Source organism: Paroedura picta, chromosome 6, assembly GCF_049243985.1.
Source record: "Paroedura picta isolate Pp20150507F chromosome 6, Ppicta_v3.0, whole genome shotgun sequence".
Lineage (NCBI taxonomy): Eukaryota > Metazoa > Chordata > Lepidosauria > Squamata > Gekkonidae > Paroedura > Paroedura picta.
In genome coordinates, this window is record NC_135374.1 from 123,075,157 (window position 1) to 123,096,660 (window position 21,504).

Here is a 21,504-nt window from a genome sequence, read left to right on the forward strand (position 1 = left end):
TGCAAAAATGAAAAGAATTACAAAGTACTTCTTTATTCAAAACACCAAACCCAATTCAACCTAAGTGAATAAAGAAATAAAGGCAGCAATATGTGCTTAGTTACCTGTCCAGCATTTTAGTGCTTGCCCGCTCTAACTTCTCCAGAATCTGAGGAAGTTGTGTTTCATCGTCACATGAGCCGCCCCAGCCAAGGACACGGGCAAGGTCATTCCCTGTGCCAAGAGGCAGCACTCCCAAGTGGCACTAGAAGGAAGAGGGGGTGAAGGAGAGACGGGTTTGATGCCCTGCTTTTCAGTACTCAAAGGAGTCTCAAAGCATCTTACAGTCGCCTTCCCTTCCTCTCCCCACAACAGACACCCTGTGAGGGAGTGAACAACTCTAACAGGACTGTGCCTAGCCCAAGATCATGTGGAGGAGTGTGGAATCCAGCCCAGTTCTCCAGATTAGGAGCTGCTGCTCTTAACGACTATACCAAGCTGGCTCATGAATAAGAAATTCTTCTGTCGAAGATTACTTCAAAAAACAGGTGTTCATTAGACTTCAGAGCTCATATTCTTTGCAGCAACTTGAAAACTAGCTTCACTGCCCCTCCTAAATTAGAAGAAGCAGCTTATACTTGCCTGTTTGTGCAAATTGAGCTTATCAATTTCAGATAACACCCAACCAACACTTCCATCTCCTCCACATACAAGGATTCGAAAATTGTCGAACTTCTGAAATAACCGTAAACTGAAAAGAGAATGCATTTTCTGAGTTGAAATCCACAGATAAATTCATTCTCCAAAGTTCTGATAAATGAGGAAGTTTGTTAAAGGACAAATCCCTGAACAGATGTTCTCCCCCGGAAGCACAACCATCACCTGCTGGGGGTACTCTTACAGTCAGGCCTACGTGGTGTTACAGAGGCCAATTGCAGCCCAACAGACTCCTGGGAGTTTGCTTGTTTCCATCGTTTACAGCCCACCCCTTTCAGAAGCAGTGCCCGAACCAAACCCCAGGTGCAGCAAGGAAACAATACTGTCATCTGTCGTGGCTTGTTTCTACTCATTTAGATTTGGACCGCAGAGTGTGTTTCTCGGGTGATAAAGAAAAAGCAAGTCCTGAGAATTAAGGGAACGATGAAGACAAAAGGGAACTGGGAGCTGATAGGAAATGACAGACACACCTCAAAATGCCTCCCTTTAAAAATTAAAAATATTTCCAAAATGTATTATTTTTCCAAAAGACAGAATCTTAACAGTTTAGAAGCACTCCAAAATGCTCAGTGAGAAGGGCACCAGCCTTGGCATTTGTGGCAGCCACCCTGCTCTCCAGCTGACCGTCTGGGGCCCCATCGGCTCTCCCAAGGAATGGGCAAGCTAGACAAGAAGGAAGGGCACTGTCAGCTCCCAGGGGAGGCCAGCGGAGCAAGGAGAGGCTCCGACGTTCACTCCAGGGAGCATCTTGAAACGGCAGGCTGGAAATCTTAACTGGACGTTCCCAAGAAGTAATAACCCAAGAATGCGCAGTCTGGTCCGTGCTATGCAGCCGCCGCAACCAATCCCTTCTTGCCACAAAAACAGTCTCGATAGCACATTTTGTGCCACCTACTCTCATTCGCAGGGTGGCCAGCTATCTAAAGGGGGGGAAGCCATTTCCCTTGCAGAGAGGCTTAAAGGTCTTCCGTTTGAAAGGTGATGGCATTTGCCTCCAAGCCCTGAAGAGCTTCAACGGCCCATTTCGACTCAGTTCTCTCCAAGCCTGTTGGTCAACCCCACTCAACAGGGATATGGAGCCAAGCATGGCTGGAAAAGGTTGCGTGTGAACTGGCCCTAAACCATCCTAGCAAACGCAACAATAAGGGAGAAACACACACTCCTGCCACCTTATACTCAAAATCAGGTTTAGGTGGAGAGTTGCTACTAGTGCCAGACTCCTGCACTACCCCACCTTGGGACCAGGTGGCAAGACTGCTGGCCCAGGAGGCAGCGATGGACATGAGGCACTCCCTTCCATGACTGTGCCCCAAATCCTACGGAATAAAGTAGAATTGAATAGTGCTGACACTGCAATCACTCTAACTGAACCCATTAAAAATAACAGAATCGGAGTCCAGTAGCACTTTTAAGACCAACAAAGATTTATTCAAGGCGGGAGCTTCCGAGTGCATGTTGTGCTACTTCAGACCAACATGGAGACCCACTTGAACCCATTAAAAATAATCACAGCTGACGGAAAGCAAAGTCTCCTTACCCTAAATGAGGTCCCCCGTTCATTAAATCAAAGACCTGAGCTGGATTTAGGGACTGCTTGAATCGTCGGAGAAATTTGACTCCCTGATTGTCTCCACTCTTTGAGTTCACAAAAACCAAGAGAGGGCTGGCACAGGATGGTGGGCACGTGGCTTTCCAGAACCCTGTAAAGAAAGGGATGCAACATTATTGATAAGGCGGAGAGGTTCTCTCTCTCCTCCACTCCGCTGCAATGCTTCACTTGGCCAAGAAAGTAACACCCAATCTAGGAAGTGAATTCAAATGTTCCCCTTAAAAACATCCTCCTCCTCCTCCTCCTCCTCATCATCATCATCATAATAATCATCATCATCATAATCATCATCAATTAGATTTATTCCTCGCCTCTCCCCGGAGGCTCAAGGCGAGTTACAGACATATAAAACCCCAATAAAAACATACAATAAAACATATAAACATATCATACTTAAATCCCCAGACAACAGAACAAGATGTGGTGGAAACTCAGTTCATATCTCCTCTACCCCTTGGTAACCCACTATCGAGGGGGAGGGAGGACAGAGCGTGCCAGATGGGGTATACTACTGCCGCTGTAAGGGGGCCAGATCTTCCATGCGGCCTGGCCTCACCCCACGACCGGGCGGAAGAGCTCCATTTTGCAGGCCCTGCAGAACGTTAAGAACTCCCGCAAGGCCCGCAGATCCCCCGGGGCTTGTTACATCCCGTGACTGGTATGCCGGGAGGCCCAGGGGGAGAGCGTGGTCAAACGGTGGCTGACTTATGGTGACTCAAGAGGTTCTTCGGAGCAAGAGGCCAAGGAAGGAGGACGGCATCACCTGCCCTGGCCAGTCTGCTCCTCTCAGCCACCTTTCCTCATCCATTTGACGTTGCAGAGAGTTAGCAGATTATTGTAACAGCTGGTGTTTCTCCCCCCCCCCCCGTTTCAAGCCCACATGTTGGGTTCAGAGTCTTTTTAAGCAACTGAAAAAATAATTTAGGGGGATTATTATTCAGGAGCAGCTTGAGAAACAATGAAAACCTCGTTGCGGAGTTGTACGGGGGGGGGGGGGGGGGTTGTTAATCCAATAATACAAAAAACACCCGCCAAGGACTTCAGCAGTGCTATTCGAGAAGGCTGAGGAGTGTTCGGGGGGCTGTCCGGGGATCCTGCCCCCGCTGCAATCACCCCATTGTTCCACGAGGCCCCCCCAGGACTGGAGGCTGAGGAACCCTCCCATTTCACACACCCCCCCACCAACCCTGGCATTCATAAATATGGCATGCATTTTATTCCTCCTTTTAAAGCAGCCTAAACCGCTGGCTTTCCCTAACAGCCCAAGACAGGGACATCCAGGAGTTAACTCAGCACTGGATGACCAAAGGCCTTCTGGCCTGAATCCACTGAATCCCCTCCCCCCCCCCATGAATGGGGAAGCACAGTTATGCCTACACTGTCCATGTGCTGCACACAGTTATACACATCTCTGTCACGTCTCCCTTTAGTGAAATGCTGGATGGGAAGACATCCTTAAGCAAATATACGGCCAACCTGTACTTCGGAAGGGGCAGGACTCTGGCACCCCCAGAAAGGCAGGATCAGGACTAGAAGGACGACCGGCGGGGCCTTCCTGTCCTGAATATGCATGTCACACACACACACACACACACACACACACAAAACCCCTTCCCAGCAAAACGTATCCCACACACACATGCACACACAAACACACACACAGCCAAGACGGAGTGCAACCTGAGCATCCGTGGTGCTCATACAATCTGCCCTAGGAAGTCTCTGCACTTCCACTCTCTGCTGCTGCTGCTGCCACTCTTGCTGGCCTCAGCTGCTGCCACCGCCATGATGCTGGGCAGGGACAGAGCGAGCAGGCAAACGGTGGAGGAAGGAGGGCGAAGCCGGGCCCAGGCAGCAGAGGAGCTGGCCAGGGCTCTCGCGTGGGCCCCCTCCCCACCCCCTCCCCTTGGGGGCGGAGGGGCTGCTGGCTCCTTCCACCTAGAGTGGCTCAGGCCGTCTGGTTTCCTACAGCAACCACACAAAGGGCATTTCTAGGCTGCCTCTGTTTGTACCCAGCTCCTCCTTCAAAGAAGACAGGCCTCTTTTGGGGGCGTCCATGTGGAGCTGTGTTCACACCAGCTTGGTGTAGTCGTTAAAGAACGGAAGCCTCCAGTCTGGAGAAGAGGGTTTGCTTCCCCACTCCCCCTCCACATGCAGCCAGCTGGGTGACCTTGGCCCACTCCCAGTTCTCTCAGGGATCTCTCGGGAGAGGAAGGGAAGACGATTGTCAGCTGCTTTGAGACGCCTCCAGGTCGTGAAAAGTGGAGCATAAAAACCAATTCCTCTTCTTCAAATAAGACTTTGCCTCTCTGAAGGTCAGTGTTGTCTGACTGGCAGCTGTTGTCTAGGGCAGAGGGGGGGCAAACTGTGGCCCTCCGGATGCCCATGGGCTACAATCCCCATGAGCCCCTGCCAGCATTCGCTGGCAGGGGCTCATGGGAATTGTAGTCCATGGACATCCGGAGGGCCACAGTTTGCCCACCCCTGGTCTAGGGTCTCAGCTTAAAGCCGTTCACGTTACCTCCTGATTTTTTCTCAATGGAAACGCTGGAGACTGAACGGGTGACCTGGATGTAACCAGAAGTCATCCTACTGAGCCACTGTCACAGTTCAAGTGCAAGGCTGCCCTTCTCCTTTCCCTCCTACCTGGGTGGGCGTGAGGGTGCGAAAGACCGGGTAGAAGCTATGATGTCTTCACATAATATGATGTGAGAAATGGATCCTCACAATTTATTTTTTAAAAATAATTATGATAAATGTTCATGATAAAAATGCAATCCGAAAGGAAATAGAACATTTGTCTCCCGTACTGTGACTCTTCCTTCTCAGTGGTCCAGAGGTGGGGCCGTCTCAACACCTAGGAGAAAGCTCCTTCTCTTGACGGACCAGGCCACGGAATTCTTGTGATTCTTGTTGGGGGAGGGGCTTTTCGCAAAGGCCGTAGTCCAGTCCGGGAGCAGTACCAAGGGAAGGAAATTCCCCTCTCCCCAACAAACAACTGAAAACCAATCCTCAACAACAGCTACGTGGGGAACCCTCTCTCCCTCCAAAGGATTACAGGAGGCCACCTCAGCACCAGAGGCTGGAGATCCAAGAAAAGCCAGTCGACCCTTAGACGGAAAAATTAGACTGCACCACCTTTGGGCCACAGAGAAGGAAGATGCATGGTAAGTGGGGCAAATCTTTGGTTCTCCTGCGCTCCTAGGTGGGCAGTCTCAATGCCTGGGAGGGACGAGATGGGGCCTGAGGGGGCGCTGCCAGGGTCACATGGCAGTTGGGTGAGGGGGCGTCTGATGGGCATCCACTTCTCCCAGGACGGAAGTCCTCCTGGAGAGTCAGGGCAGCTGGGTCCTGACACTCTTATATAATCCTCCCAAAATAATGTTTTCACTTTAAAAAAAAAATCCTCATACAAAGTTTTACACTAGCATTTTCAGCCTTCCTTTTGGTCCAACTTTCGCAACCATACATTGTAACTGGGAAGACCATAGCCTTGATGAAACGCACTTTTGTTGGCAGGGTGATGTCTCTGCTTTTTAGGATGCTGTCTAGATTTGCCATAGCTTTCCTCCCCGGGAGCAAGCGTCTTTTAATTTCTTTGCTGCACTGATCTTGGAGCCCAGGAAATTAAAATCTATCACTATCTCCATTTCTTCCCCGTCTATTTGCCAGGAATTCAGAGGGCCGGATGCCATGATCTTTGTTTTCTTGATGCTGAGTTTCAAGCCAACGTTTGCACTCTCCTCCTTCACCCGCATCAACAGGCTCTTTAGTTCCTCTTCACTTTCTGCCATTAGAGTGGTATCATCTGCATATCTGAGGTTGTTGATATTTCTCCCTGCAATCTTGATCCCAATTTGTGACTCCTCTAATCCCGCCTTTCTCATGATGTGCTCCGCATACAAGTTAAATAGGCAAGGCGACAGTATACAGCCTTGCCAAACTCCTTTCTCAATTTTGAACCAATCAGTGATTCCATACCCAGTTCTAGTTACCCCCAAAAGCTCCTCCTTTTTCTAGAAGTTCTTTTTTTTAAATGTGAACCACCTCAAAACTATTTATTATTTATTTATTTCTTAGAATTTTAGCCCGCCGCTCTCTAGAAACCTTCCCCCCATAAAACATGATAAAAACCCCATCCCACAACAAAACATCACAGCAGAGCTAAAAAAAGATTTAAAAGATTGTCAGTATAGTCTTTCCCCGCATCCCTGCAGCCATGCACCCCTCAGGTTGGGGTATGCTGGATGTTACCGCATAGCCTGAGGAGGGCCCCCATTGTTCCTGGCTCTGTCCTCAACCAAAGAACTCAGCCTGGCGGAAGAGCTCCATTTTGCAGACCCTGCAGAACTCAGCTCCATCAGGGCCCTCAACTCTTCCAGGAGCTCATTACACCAGGTCAGAGCCAGGACCGAAAAGGCCCTGGCTCAGGTCAAGATCAGGCATGCCTCTTTAGGACCAGCTTTTCTCTACCCGAAGAAGTCTCAAAGCAGCTTACAATTGCCTTCCCTTTCATCTCCCCAGAACAGACACCCTGTGAGGGAGGGGAGGCTGAGAGAGCCCTGAGATTACTGAAGAAGAAGAAGAGTTGGTTCTTCTATGCTGCTTTTCTCTACCCAAAGGAGACTCAAAGCGGCTTCTAGTAGTCTCAAAGCGGCTTATAATCACTTTCCGTTTCGTCTCCCCACAACAGATACCCTGTGAGGTGGGTGAGACTGAGAGAGCCCAGATATTCCTGCTTGGTCAGGACAGCTTTATCAGTGCTGTGGCAAGCCCAAGGTCACCCAGCTGGCTGCATGTGGGGGAGTCCAGAATCGAACCTGGCTCACCAGATTAGAAGTCCGCACTGCTAACCACTACACCAAGCTCCTCGCTGGGCTCTGTGGATACTAATTTGTTGGTGATTGCTGAAATTCACCCAACCTGGTGGATCTGAGGGCCCTGCAGGAGTTTTCGCGCTTCCGCAGGGGTTCTTCCACCTGGTCTTTGGGGGAGGCCAGGGAACGGAAGATCTAAGAGCCTTCTCAGATTAGAACGACAGTCAGCACTGCAGGAAATCTAAGGCCTGAAGTGTTGAGGGAGTGGAGGATGATTGGCGAGGGAAGGGGGAGGGAACAAAATATGGTTGTCCACTAAGATGTAGAAAGAGTTCTTGATTTTTTCACTGCCAGAGCTTGTTATCTATGTTTAATGTTAATGTTTTTAATGTTTTTATTGGTGTGGGGGTTTATTTTGTAACCCACCGTGAGACATTTTACAAGAGCAGTGGGTAATAAATAAATAAATAAATAAATAAATAAATAAATAAATAAATAAATAAATAAATAAATGACGTCTTTATGGTTTCAATGCATTTCTTGCAATTCAACATTGTGTTAGCTGCCCTACATATCTGGAGCAAGCCAAGGTACGAATAAACATTTAACAACATTTGATAAAACAATAAAACATTCATTGAACACTTCAAGTCTACATATTTCTGCCAGTCAATGCCAGTCCTCATAATGCTATAATCCAAAGCCAGCTCCATCTTCCTGTTTCCATCTTTTCAGCCAAAGCACCTTCAAAGCCCAATGCTTACTTAGACTGTACATCTGCAGGCAGGATTGAATTTCTTTTATTCTATTCAATAATGCCTTCCTGTTCAGTTCTTACGAAAGAAAATGATTCAGCTGACATTACTGTTCACAAGACAACATGAACCAGAGACGTTAATATGGCTGAATTAGGACGCCTGAGGGGTCAAACTGCCCAGTTCTGCTTGAACTCTGCCTTGTAGAACACACCCCAGCCACATCACAACAGCAAACATCTTCAAAGTCCTACGTACCATCTGAGTCTATGGTGTTCAGTGCTGTAGGAGGAATTATGGACACTTTACATTGCCCGAGCGGACATTTGCGAGGGTACAAATCTCGGCAAGCCGTGTGCACCTAGAAACAATTCAACCATGGATTATTAACGTATCCCTCAATAGACAACCTAATTGCATGGCAAAAGTTAGAAGCCCGGATACTGTGACTCAATATTTTCCAAGGATAACGACAAAGCTCTGCACTTGCTGAAGTGACCAAGCCCCAGAAGGTCCATGTGACATCTGTCTCAGTCAACAAAAGATATGGCAGCCCACAGGGGGGAAAGACTTTGGGCTTTTCAGTCTGCCTGCCTGGGACTGCAACATCCCAAAAGGATGGAAGATTTGTTTCACTTACCGTGAATCTTCCTTCTCCGTGGTCCAAAAGCAGGGCAGTCCTGACCATTGGGAATTAGCTCCTCCTCCTTGTAGGCAGGGGGGCCAACTCTTGTGACTCCACTAGGGGGAGGTGCTTCTCCCAGTTGCCCCAGTTCTGTCTAGAAGCAGTATCAGTGGAGGAAACTAAGCACCATCACCACGCTTGTGCTAACTTCCAATGACGGAGAAAACCATCATGTTGACAACTTCTACAAAGACTGCAAAACCTTTTCACAGAATGCAGACACGGGAAAAATCTCCTTCAAAATGAAGGGATAGCTGTGCTGGAGAGCAACCCAGCCCCAGAAGCCAGTGATCCCATGAACCAAAATACATAAGGGTGGGGGGAAATGTTCTGCTTTCGGACCACAGAAAAGGAAGATTCACGGTAAGTGAAACAAACCTTCCATTCTCCAGGGGTCCTCTGCAGGGCAGTTCTGAGCACTGGGACATCACAAAGCAGGGACTGAGATCCCACAAGGGACTGAGACAGCCTGCCTCAAAAAAAACCTCCACTCTGAAAAGCTGACTTAGCAGTTGTCATCTTATCAATTCCAACTGAAAAGAGTGCAGTGACCTCCAAGTGGCTGCTCTGCCCAATGTTTCCAAAGAGGAAAGGACCTATATGCCACTGAGATGACCGCTCGTCTCAAAGGATCGGCAGACATTGCCCCCTGGGGACTCTCCCCCCTGCCTTGTAGGCCAAATGATGCAACCTCTGATGCACCCAATAATGGTGGAGGTCAAGATGTTATTTCCAAAGGAAACCGGCACAGTCCAGCTAGCATAACGATGTGGTTCCCTTCTTATAACAACGCAAGGTCCTCTTGGCATTAGAAGAGTGCCATTCCCTCTCTAGAGGGTGTTTGGGGATAGAACAAAAAGAAGAATTTGTGCCTCTCTCTATGCAAGACAGATTTGACCTTAGAAATGAGAGCTGGAGCACAGTGTCATTGTGAAAGCCACACCTGCTTATTTATAAGCAACTCCTCAGTCTCCAACACCCCTCTAGCTATAATAATACAGACCAGGAAAGGTGGTGCTATTGTTTTGTTATTGTTATTATTATCTGTTCCACTTAATATTTCTGGTAAGGCCTAGGAGGAGGAGCTGGTCTCATGGCTTAAGGGCAGCTGTCCCGCCCCTGAGTGCCTCCTCCTCCAATTGGCTTGCCTGTCTGTCCAGCAGCCAGCCCCTGACCACCCCCTCCTCCTTCCACTTCCTTCTGAGGCTCGGAGGCTGCAGATTCCACGTGAGAGCTGCCCCTGCAGGTGAGTTTCCTTTCTGGAGGCCTCCAGCCTGCAGCCTTTGCAGGTCCTGGGGGGAGGGAGAGGCCATCTGCAGAGTTCTCCCACCTCACCCGCCCCCCCAATCTAGCACCCACTGCATTCCTGAATGCAATGGGCTTTGTCCCTAGTTATTTAAGTAAGTCCCTTGAATAGGCAAATGGCCATGGCTCAAAGAAAGCTCTAATCAGAACCCCCAACACAGTGTTAAGCCTCCAGGTAAGGAAAATAGGTAGACCCACAGAGGATTTACCACTGCTGTGGTAAGAGACCTTCTCACGTGTAGATGCTGAGACACGTGCTTCCCTCTCCTGAACCCCCTGATGGCTGAGATAGCTACTTCTTGCCTCTTAAGGGCACTAGTGCTCAGCACCTTAAAAAAAAACCCAAAAACTTTTCTACAAAATGAAGACCTCTCCAGCTTTAGCTGAGAGTGGTTCTAGTTCCTTACCAAAGCATGATTTAAAAAACCTGCTGAAAACATCAAATTGTTCTGCACCCAACTGCCCCAACTGTTGAGCTAGTATGCTGCCCTACTGTCCACTCCAGCTGGATGTACTAACTAAATACGCATGAGGTGCACTGCCGACCAAAGGACAGAAGTATGCTTCCCAGCTGAGGTACCCAGACCTCATGGCCATTAGCACATGCTTTGTCAAACCTATTGTCTGTAGCACTTATATCCTTGTCCCACCACTCTGTGTTGCCTTCTCCTGGAACTAGGTGCCCTAGGCTGCCTTCTCCTGTGAGGAACCCCCAACATAGGAAACTGGCATCTGAGCTTAAATTTATCCTCTTTGAGATTCAAAGGTTCGAAAGCCTTCCTAGGAGCCTGGAAGGATGCACCCAGCCAGGAGGTCTTGCCACCACAAGGACAGTGACGGGGAAAGAAGCTTAGCCTTCCTCTTGGAAAGATGCTCTGGAAGGACTCAAGATTTTGAAAGGACATGTGTGGGAGCACACCTCACAAAGTGCATCCTGGCCAGGTAGCAACAAACCAAGCATGTTGCCAGGAGCGTCATGTTTGATTCCTGTTGTACTGCCGACCTGATCTTGATCCGCCCCTCTGGCAGCACAGAGGCCTTGTCTGCTGCTAAGTTTATTAACACGTAGAACTCCCCGAGATGGAGTCAAACTGCACTTATCCTGGCTTACCATGAAGCACCTTCCCAGGGGCTGGATGTCCTTCACAGCTGGAAAGTGCTCCTTATGGGAGATCGACCAGAGAAAGAAAAAAGGACACTCCCTGGATCCAGGAATGACCTCCCATGAAGAGCCAGGACCCATAGAACAAACCCAAACAGAGGGGCCCTGTGGTGACAGTGCTGGTTGTCACAGGCAAACCTCAAGTCCCATCTGAGAGGGCCTCAGATCAGCACGTGCAAATGGGTCTCAAACAGAACAACTGATACCAGGAAGTGTTACAGGATAGAAGAGACTGTTTGTTCTAACCTTTTCAGTTCAAGAGTGAAACTCCCATCATCATTCCTCTTTGGAACTAAGAACAGGATAAGTGCCAAGGTTCCTCTGATCCTCTAGGACAGGCTGAATCACTCAGATGTCCAACAAGCAGGATGGCTTTGATCAACAGACCATTCTTCAGAGCGCACTTATGCTTTGGATCCTGAAGAAAGGGGCTGGGAGTCCTCCAGCAATCCCTCCTTGTGCTGGACCCAACATCTGCTAACTACATCAGTCGACCTCCTATTATGTGGTCAAAGCAGTTTTCTGAAAGTCATGCAGAGGCTGACTTTTAGGGGAACTTGAGTCTCTGTTTTTGGCTTTTATTATAAAATGGAAGGCTGCATCTTGATTCTCTGAATTGTCATCCTCCTTTCCAACCAGAGTTTCGATGGTTTGGAGGAATGAAAACTGGAAGGTACGTGAAAATGCTTACCTTGGGTGACCAAAAACAAACACCCGCTATGTATGTAAGGCCAATAATATAATCGAACAATATTGGTTAGATATTTGGGGGGGGGGGATTTCATAGTCCAAGTAGTTTAGCAGTGGAATGAGCTGCCTAAGGAGGTTGTGAGCTCCCCCTCACTGGCATGTCTGGAGTCTGGAGTCATGCCCAGAAGGCTAGCACCCTGGACAGCTCCTGTGCTGATTGATACTTTAAGTCTCTTACAGATGGTTATTCTCAACTAAATCAGTCTGTCGCTTGCCTGATCGGGAATAGCACACATGCACAGCATAGACAGATAATAAAGCCCATACAGCTTGCTCACACATGCATAGCAGATGTTGCCAACTCTAGGACCAGAGGTTCAAAATCTGCTGAACCACAGCTGGGAGTAGATGTACCTTTATTTGAAAAAGGAAAAATTACAACCACATGAACACTAAGCCCTCCCCCACCAAACTTTTAACTCATAACTGGAGGCTAGAATGTAAGAAATATTATCAAAATGGGAAAATATTTCAATTTCACTAGGAATGTACCAGGCGCTAGGCAAGGAAGGAAGGAAGGAAGGAAGGAAAAAGGGATGGAGGGAGAAAGAAAGAAAGAAAGAAAGAAAGAAAGAAAGAAAGAAAGAAAGAAAGAAAGAAAGAAAGAAAGAAAGAAAGAAAGAAAGAAAGAAAGAAAGAAAGAAAGAAAGACAAAGAGGGAGGGAGGAAGATGGACTGAAAACAGATAGGAAAAAGAGAAAGGGAGGAAGAAAGGGAGAAGGCAGGAAAGGAAGACACAACAGGCCACAAAGTGTTGCCACACAGGATTGGACCCTGGATTCTTCCTCCCTCTCCCTCGTGGCTCCCTGTTGTCCCAGGCTCCAGGGATGATGGGGAAGGAAGGTGTGAAAGGCCAGCAATTCTTGATATACAGAATGCGGCTTTTGCAGCCTGGATCCTTCCCCCTCCCCGCCTCCCTGTTGTCCCAGGCTCCTCCAGTGGCTGGCACAGACCCTCTCCCCAAAGTTGGGCAGGCCACACAGTATCCTCTCCAGGCCACTGTTGGCCCCATCCTGCCATCAGGCAGCCATCTCCTGACCTCCCACCCCCAGGATCTCGGGCAGGAGGGCAGCCTTAGAGGCTGCACTGGACTACTTGGGGGTGGCCTGCAGCCCAGCCTCTCTCTCTTTCCCAGCCACCCCACTCTGTCTGGCTTACCTTCGGGAGGTGGGCCAGCAGAGCAGATGGCTCTTCTTCCAGGTTTAAGGTGGGGGAGGTGGCTGCAGCCGGGGCATCCCTACCTAATTGGCCATCCATGGTCGAATGAGGGCCATACAGGTAGGGAAAGAGTCGTCCTTCTACAACTTTGATTTTATTGTATATAGATTTGTTTGGCCAGAATTCAAATTGGATATTCTCATGGAAGTATTAAGATGACTACTAGAAGAGTTGCAGAAGCTCATATCAACCCCCCCCCATAGTATTTCTGAGACCATCAAGATGAATAAGACTGTTGTGGTGCTCAGACAAGAGGCCAAGAGTGACAGCAAAGGGCAGCAAGTGTCCCCATGGACAACTGCGACCCCATGGACTGTGATCCTCCAGGCCTTCCTGTCCTCTACCGTTCCCCGGAGTCCATTTAAGCTTGCACCGACTGCTTCAGTGACTCCATCCAGCCACCTCATTCTCTGTCGGCCCCTTCTTCTTTTGCCCTCGATCGCTCCCAGCATTAGGCTCTTCTCCAGTGCTGGGACTATATTTGTGGACTATATTTGTGCATTATTCTGAGTTTCAGAGGAAAGCAGAGGGAAGGCGTACACAGGGCTTCATTTGCTTCCTCCTGACTCTGCGGAGAGTGGCGGGCTAAAAATCTAATTAATAAATAAATACCTCTACTAGCACGTGGAGATCTGCTACTGAAACCCTCACGCTGTCATACTCTCCAATGCGATAGGGTGATCTTACAGATGGAAAACATCAGACCTAAGAGCTGATGGCTCAGACCTGGGAATTACCTCAATAATGCAACAACAATAAGTACTGCAGGCTGGGCACCAAGGACGAGGCCAAAAAAGAGGCAGACTCACAAAGTGTTTGCAAGGCGGTCCCCCCATCCCCCGCTTGCAGATACCACACCTAACAGGGAACAGAAAAAGCCAATGAATGACATTGGTCATTCTCCACCTTGCCAAGGACGCATCAGTGAGCTGCCACAGTCCCTGTGATTTTGAGACCTGCCCTTGCCTTATGCCAGTGGGCAAGTAGGTATGAAGCAAGAAGACACACACTAGTCCCACCGGCCCTTAGTCACTGGAGAAGTAACAAAAGAATAAATACATTCCTAAACACATAGAGCAGTGCTCATGGCTTTTGACCATAGCAGAAGCAGCAGCAGCCGCTGAGCAAGGAGGCCCTTGGCCCTGCCCCCCCCCCCCACACATGCAGACAATCAGAACTCTGCTCTCCCGAGGCACTTGCGCCCCACAGGTAGCTCTAGAATGTCCCCACAGCCCCCGGATGTGTAGGTGAGAAAGCACAAGGGGAGACCAAGGGGCCACCACACACCTGGGAAGCCCCAACCCACTGATAGGGGACACTTGATGGTTACGCTTTCTAACTCACAGCCCTCAGGTAAATGGGGGGGGAGGGAAGAGGAGTTCAATATGTCATTTTTGAATAGCCATGTTAAGAAATTTATCCACAACCAAAAGTTGTTCCTGAAAAAGATAGATAAAAAATCAAATTATATTTCAGAAGAAAGCAGGGGGCACGAAACAAACTTGAAGCAATTAATGTGGAAAATAAAGTTTAAAATAAGGAGGTGACCCAAGAAGCTCCACTGTTCAAAAGCTCAAAACTTAGTCTTGGTTCAACTGAGAATCAACTGATTAATAGAGGAGGAGAACTTTTTACGACTAAAGAGGTCCAAACAAAAAGTGTGTGTGTGTGTGTGTGTGTGTATGTGTGTGTGTGTGAGAGAGAGAGAGAGAGAGAGAGAGAAAGAGAGAGAGAGAGAGAGAGAGAGAGAGAGGGAGAGAGAGAGGGAGAGAGAGAGAGAGAGTTTTAAAAGCAAAGCAGGCTCAGGGAACATCATAGCCCATCTGAACCTACCATAATTTTACACCAGAGGCATTTCCAGTCTTGCAGCCGTAGCACACTGCCACAGGTCTTGTCACACACTGCACATCTGGCACTGACGGGCAGGTTTCCTTCCAGCCACTGGTGAGGCATGGCGACCTGCAGGGAAGGGGTTGCAGTCAACTTTCTTCCAAACTCACAGGGTTCCTCCTCGCCACCTCACAAATAATTTCTGCCACCTTCTCTTTTGGCAGCAGCCCCTCACATCCAACAGGTTGCTCCTCCAGCAGAGCCATGCACCAGAGGGAGGATGGACCCAGGTCCCATGCTGGCCATGCTCCCTCAACATCCCAATTCCATTTTCACTAGAGCAGGACACCTGGGGGAGGAAAGTGTCAGTTCCTCAACTTTTCAACTGCACACAGAAAAGAGAAGGCCTTTGAATCAGCTCTGGGGAGTCATCACATGCTCCTAGTCAGTGTCAGGAATCGAGCTGAGCCCAGCCCATAGAGTCCGCGAGGAAGACACATCCGAGATCCAACAGGCAGTTGAAAATCCAAGGAAGAACTTTATTAAACAGAATCTACAGAATTGCTAGAGCGAGCCAAGATCTCCTAAGCAAAGATCTTGGCAGTAACAAGGAACAATAGATACTTCAGAACAGATATAGGGTCCTCTCGATAAGGGAGGGGGATACATAGGCATTTTGGTGGGAGAGTGGAGGGCACCAGAGGTGCCAGAGTTCACAGGCTGCCAGATGGCCAAAGTTTAATCTCTACTGCTACATTTATGTTGAGTCTGTGCTGTCTATGCAAGGTTGCAGGAAGAATTTGATAAAGCAAAAGGAAGAAGACACCCCGCTGGGAAAGTAGGGAAGTCGTGGAGCCTGAGGACAGATTTACAGTTTTGCAACACCCGGCCTTGCCAGGCTTGAGGAAACGAAACGAAACAGGCATGAATCGGGGTTCCTAACAGTCGGCCCTGTGACTTGTCAGCACGTGTCTGTAGGGAGGCTGTGAGACTTCTAACGCCCCCACCATCTACCTGAGTAGCTGGCCTTCTTTCCACTGAGCCAGAGCTCTGCAGGGAGCCACCGGGAGTGAAGAGCCCTTTCTGCACTGCCTGGGCTCCCAAGATGGAAGAACAGTGAAAGGTCAGTGTAGGCTATGAGCACCTAAGACCAACTCCCACTCCTCCTCTGCAGGACAAAGCCGGGCTGCTGGGTAGCCATGGGGCCACCTGCTGTGTCTTGCAGATGGGAAAGAAGCCGCTGGACAAGGCAGTGTTGGCAGGGCTTAGCAACTAAAGACGAGGCCTGTGGTCTGCCAGACTGCTGGGAAATACTTACACCATCTTCATCCTCAATGATATCTTTTCCAATTGAAGTCAGAGTTGTCCATTTGCAGTTGTTCACTGCCCTAACGGCACATCTTTTATGGGCCTTAAATTTGCACACTAGAAGAAAACAAACACGTATTGCTTACTGAGACATTCCTTGGCAATAGCTTTGGCACATTCACATCTTTCAGAAGTCTGACCAAATGCAGATCAAATAATGTATGTGCGTGTGTGCGAGAGGGAATGGTTATTCCTCATGCATCTACCCACCTCTAGCCCAAGCACCTCACTCCCATGGCGAGAACATCCATCTTGAGGTGGAGAAAGATGGGCTAGCATAAAGAAGGCTGGCTGGCCCACCTGCATTTAAAGGCCCACCTCAACCGCCGCCACCCCCCCCCCAGTGCCCTAGGGAGCCAAAGTAGCTGCATGTGGCATGAGGGAGATGCCCAGAGGGTGACAGGAAGCTGAAGAGAAATGGGCAGAATAACCAGTGGGGATGGTCTGGGCAAGGGTTGCTAACCCAGGAGGCTGTGGTATGTGGAGAGGGATGACTGCCAGGTCTCAAGACAGAAGTGAGAGGTTGTCAAACAAGGGGGCAGGACCCATGCCTCAGGACAGGATCTTCAGGAGCTGTTGCTGAGGAGCTGGACAGCATCAGATCAAGGAGGAGACCACAAGCACTGAGAAGGCAGAAGGACAAAGACGCTACCAGAAGCAAGTGAAGAGAACTTTCCCAGACCTGAATACTAAGGGAAGGGTTGGGGATGCAGACACTATTCCAGCATGGAGAAAAGGTTGGTGGAGCTTGGTCTGTTTAGCCTGGAGAGAAGCCCGGTACTTTTTAACATATTTATTAATGATCTAGATGAGGGGGTGGAGGGACTACTCATCAAGTTTGCAGATGACACCAAATTGGGAGGACTGGCAAATACTCCGGAAGATAGAGACAGAGTTCAACGAGATCTGAACACAATGGACAAATGGGCAAATGAGAACAAGATGCAATTTAATAAAGATAAGTGTAAAGTTCTGCATCTGGGTCAGAAAAATGAAAAGCATGCCTACTGGATGGGGGATACGCTTCTAGGTAGCACTGTGTGTGAACGAGACCTTGGGGTAATTGTGGATTGTAAACTAAACATGAGCAGGCAGTGTGATGCAGCGGTAAAAAAGGCAAATGCCATTTTGGGCTGTATCAACAGAGGCATCACATCAAAATCACAAGATGTCATAGTCTCATTGTATACGGCACTGGTCAGACCACACTTGGAGTACTGTGTGCAGTTCTGGAGGCCTCACTTCAAGAAGGACGTAAATAAAATTGAAAGGGTACAGAGGAGAGCGACAAAGATGATCTGGGGCCAAGGGACCAAGCCCTATGAAGATAGGTTGAGGGACTTGGGAATGTTCAGCCTGGAGAAAAGGAGGTTGAGAGGGGACATGATAGCCCTCTTTAAGTATTTGAAAGGTTGTCACTTGGAAGAGGGCAGGATGCTGTTTCTGCTGGCTGCAGAGGAGAGGACACGCAGTAATGGGTTTAAACTTCAAGTACAACGATATAGGCTAGATATCATGGAAAAAGTTTTTCACAGTCAGAGTAGTTCAGCAGTGGAATAGGCTGCCTAAGGAGGTGGTGAGCTCCCCCTCACTGGCAGTCTTCAAGCAAAGGTTGGATACACACTTTTCTTGGATGCTTTAGGATGCTTAGGGCTAATCCTGCGTTGAGCAGGGGGTTGGACTAGATGGCCTGTATGGCTCCTTCCAACTCTATGATTCTATGATTCTATGATTCTAAGGTCACTGAGGAGATATCACAGCCATCTTCAAGTACTTGAAGGGCTGTCACCAAGAGAATGGAGCAGAGTTCTTCTCTGTTGCCCCAGAGGGTCGGACCAGAACCAATGGGATGAAATTAATTCACAATAATTTTTGGCTAAACGTCCAGAAGAAGTTCCTGATAGTTAGAGCGGTTTCTCAGTGGAGGTGGGGGGTTCTCCATCTTTGGAAGTTTTTAAAGTAGAGGCTAGATAGCCATCTAACAGTGATGCTGCTTCTGGGAACTTAGGCAGATTGTAAGTGGGTGGACAGAAGGGATTGTGTAGGTGCTTGGTTCTTGTGGCCATTTCCTGCATTCTGCAGGGGGTTGGACTAGATGACCCTGGAGGCCCCGTCCCACTCTATGATTCTATGAGGGATCAAACTCAGTTCTCCAGCTTACAGACTGCCACTCTTAACCACTATACTGAGCTCTTCCTTTTTATTAAGGTATCCCCTGTGCAAGCACTGAGTCATGTCTTACCCTTGGGGTGACGCCCTCCAGCGTTTTCATGGCAGACTCAATACGGGGTGGTTTGCCAGTGCCTTCCCCAGTCATTACCGTTTACCCCCCAGCAAGCTGGGTACTCATTTAACAGACCTCGGAAGGATGGAAGGCTGAGTCAACCTTGAGCTGGCTGCTAGGATCAAACTCCCAGCCTCATGGGCAGAGCTTTCAGACTGCATGTCTGCTGCCTTACCACTCTGCACCACAAGAGGCTCTCCCTTTTAATTAGAACCATCCAAAATATTAAAATCTGTATTCAAGTTTTTGAGCTCTCCACAACTTTTCACCAGGCAGAATATTCAGTTCAAAACACAAAATGAAATAAAAAAGCAGAGGAAGGGAAAAAGAATAAGATTGTTCGTTCTTGTCAGCACTTCATGGAGTCTTTGAGTGGAAATCAGGTCACACTTTGATTAGGTGGTGTTGAGTGCAAAACAGGTTCCCAGACACATCCACAGTGGAGAAACCATAAATAGCTGAATAGATGTTCAACAGTTCAACAGATAAACAGTTTATAACACCTCTTAAATCTACATGCTAATAGCCATGTCGGCCAAATCATTGGGTATCTAAGTCTGGATACTGGACATGTGAACGGGCAAGACAGACCTTTCTACAAGCCTAAAAAGGGTCCCAGATTTGGAGAAAAAATGTGAAATCTAAAATAATTCACTGGGAAGTTTTAAAAAACCTCAAAAATTATAAAAAGGAGTACCCGCAGCTTTAAAAAATGAATTCCCTCAGTGGCTGTTGCTAGGCAACCACGGCACTCCAGTTTCTGTGGGTAAAAGGGGGGGCAGGGCCCTTTCCACGTTTTTTGGGGCCTTTGAAGGAGGACTCACTTGGCTAGGGCTGCCAACTCCAGGAAGGGAGGAGATTTTTGTGGTGAATTATAAGGAGGGGAACTGAAGTAGAGAACATTGGGGAAGGAATAAATAGAATTGATAATCATACAAAATATTTGGCTATTTTAAATGAAATTAAATCTCCGGGGTCTGACGAATTACATCCAAGAGTGTTGAAAGAATTGCCAGAGGAAATCTCAGAAGCTCCAGCAATAATCTTTGAGACGTCCTGGAGAACTGGGGGATTTTCGGTGGACTGGAGGAGGGCAAAGGTGAAAAAAAAGGGGGAAAGAAGTCCCCAACATCTACAGCCTAGTTCGTTTTACTTCAGTAGTAGGAAAGGTTTTAGAACAGATTATGAACCAGGCGGTGTGTAAATACTTAATGTGGTCCTTAATAAAAGTCAACATGGATTTCTCAGAGATAAGTCCTGCCGGGCTAATCTTATTTCTTTTTTGGTAGAGTGACTAATTTAGTAGGTTAGGAAATGCAGTGGATATAGTAAATCTTGAGTCTAGTAAGGTCTTGCCCCCATCAAATGGGTTTGTAATTGGCTGGCTGATAGAACCCATCAATGGCTCACCTTCATCTTGGAGGGACATGACCAGCAGCATGCCACAGGGGTCCGTGCGGGGGCTGGTATTTATTTGGAGGAGGCAACAGAGGATACATTGATCAAATTTGCAGATACTAAATTGGGTGGGGTGGCTCATAGCCCAGAGGAAAGGACTGCTATTCAAGGAGATCTGGATAGGTTGGGAAATTGGGTGACAGCCAACAAAATGAATTTTAATCGGGAGAAATGTAAAGTTTGGGTAATAATAATGTGAGGCATAAATATAAGACCTGGCTTGATAGTAGTACGTGTGAAAGGGACTTAGGGGTTCTGGTGGGCAATAAGTGGAAGAGGAGCCAACACGGTGATGTGGCAGCTAAGAAGACTAATGAGATTTTAAGTATAAAATCTAGAGCAAGGGAACAGTCTTGGGCACCACAGTTGAAGAGGGATGTAGACAAACTGAAATGTGTCCAGAGGAGGGCAACAAAGATGGTGAGGGGTTTGGAGACCAAGACGCATGAGGAAAGGTTGGGGGAGCTTGGTCTGTTTAGCCTGGAGAGGAGAGGGCCCAACCCACGGAAAGCCTTAAATGTTAAAACCAAAACCTTGAACCGGATCCGGACAGCAATTGGCAACTAATGCAGCTACCAGCACCGGCTGGATGTGGGCCCTCCAAGATGTACCAGTGAGGACCCTACCTGCTCTGGCCTTACACTGGCCTTTTCAGTGGGTCTTATGTTCAGGAACAACGTCCTTCATTGGGACTAACCCTCCTTCCCTCCCTGGTGTCTCTCTGGGAAAGGGGTCTATGTAATGTGAACGTCAACATGAATAGATGCTTCAGTCAAAAGCCAAGTCTCCTCATTTTGATTTGAGTTTTCCACAGACCTCACGAATCCCCCCGTACCACATGCCAGACAGTCCTTCTGCAAGCTGCATGTGCCCCAAAGGCCTACCTCCCTCCCTCCTCCCCATCCCTGGAGGACCCTAATCAGCTCTGCTGTAGAAGCCAGCTTAAGACAAATGGTCAGACCCAGGTTTGACTCCCCACTCCATCATGGAAGCTTTGTGGGTGACCTTGGACCAGCCACACCCTCTCTCAGCCTAGGGTTGTCAAGAGGTTGAAATGGAGGAGAGGAGAGGAGAAGGAGGTGGAGGAGGGGGCAGAAAGGACTACGGAAAAGAAACTGCCTGTCTGTGGCTTACCAGATCGGGTCTCCCCAAGGGTAAGATTTGGACCAGGCATTTCACAATCCTTTATTATTCCCAGTGAAATAAAGGGGCAGGTGGCACAGGATGAGAAATCATAGAACCATAGAGTTGGAAGGGGCATGCAGGCCATCTAGTCCAACCCCCTGCTCAACGGAGGATCAGCACAAAGCATCCTAAAGCATCCAAGAAAAGTGTGTATCCAACCTTTGCTTGAAGACTGCCAATGAGAGGGAGCTCACCACCTCCTTAGGCAGCCTATTCCATTGCTGAACTACTCTGACTGTGAAAAGTTTTTCTTGATATCTAGCCTATATCGTTGTACTTGTAGTTTAAACCCATTACTGCGTGTCCTTTCCTCTGCAGCCAAGGGGAACAGCATCCTGCCCTCCTCCAAATGACAGCCTTTCAAATACTTAAAGAGGGCTAT

The 21,504-nt window shown here is 48.4% G+C and overlaps 1 protein-coding gene across 3 annotated transcripts in view; it reads right to left on the reverse strand.

Moving 5' to 3' along the window:
- Positions 1-21,504, reverse strand: part of DGKH (diacylglycerol kinase eta) — a 115,531-nt gene that overhangs the window by 48,759 nt on the left and 45,268 nt on the right. For all 3 annotated transcript variants that reach the window (XM_077344072.1, XM_077344073.1, XM_077344071.1), the window contains exons 6-11: positions 16,146-16,252; positions 14,831-14,956; positions 8,136-8,238; positions 2,234-2,396; positions 622-730; positions 105-244 (exon numbers count right to left, since the gene is read on the reverse strand). In XM_077344072.1, coding sequence (XP_077200187.1) covers positions 105-244; positions 622-730; positions 2,234-2,396; positions 8,136-8,238; positions 14,831-14,956; positions 16,146-16,252 — 748 coding nt within the window. The remainder of the gene's footprint in view (positions 1-104; positions 245-621; positions 731-2,233; positions 2,397-8,135; positions 8,239-14,830; positions 14,957-16,145; positions 16,253-21,504) is intronic.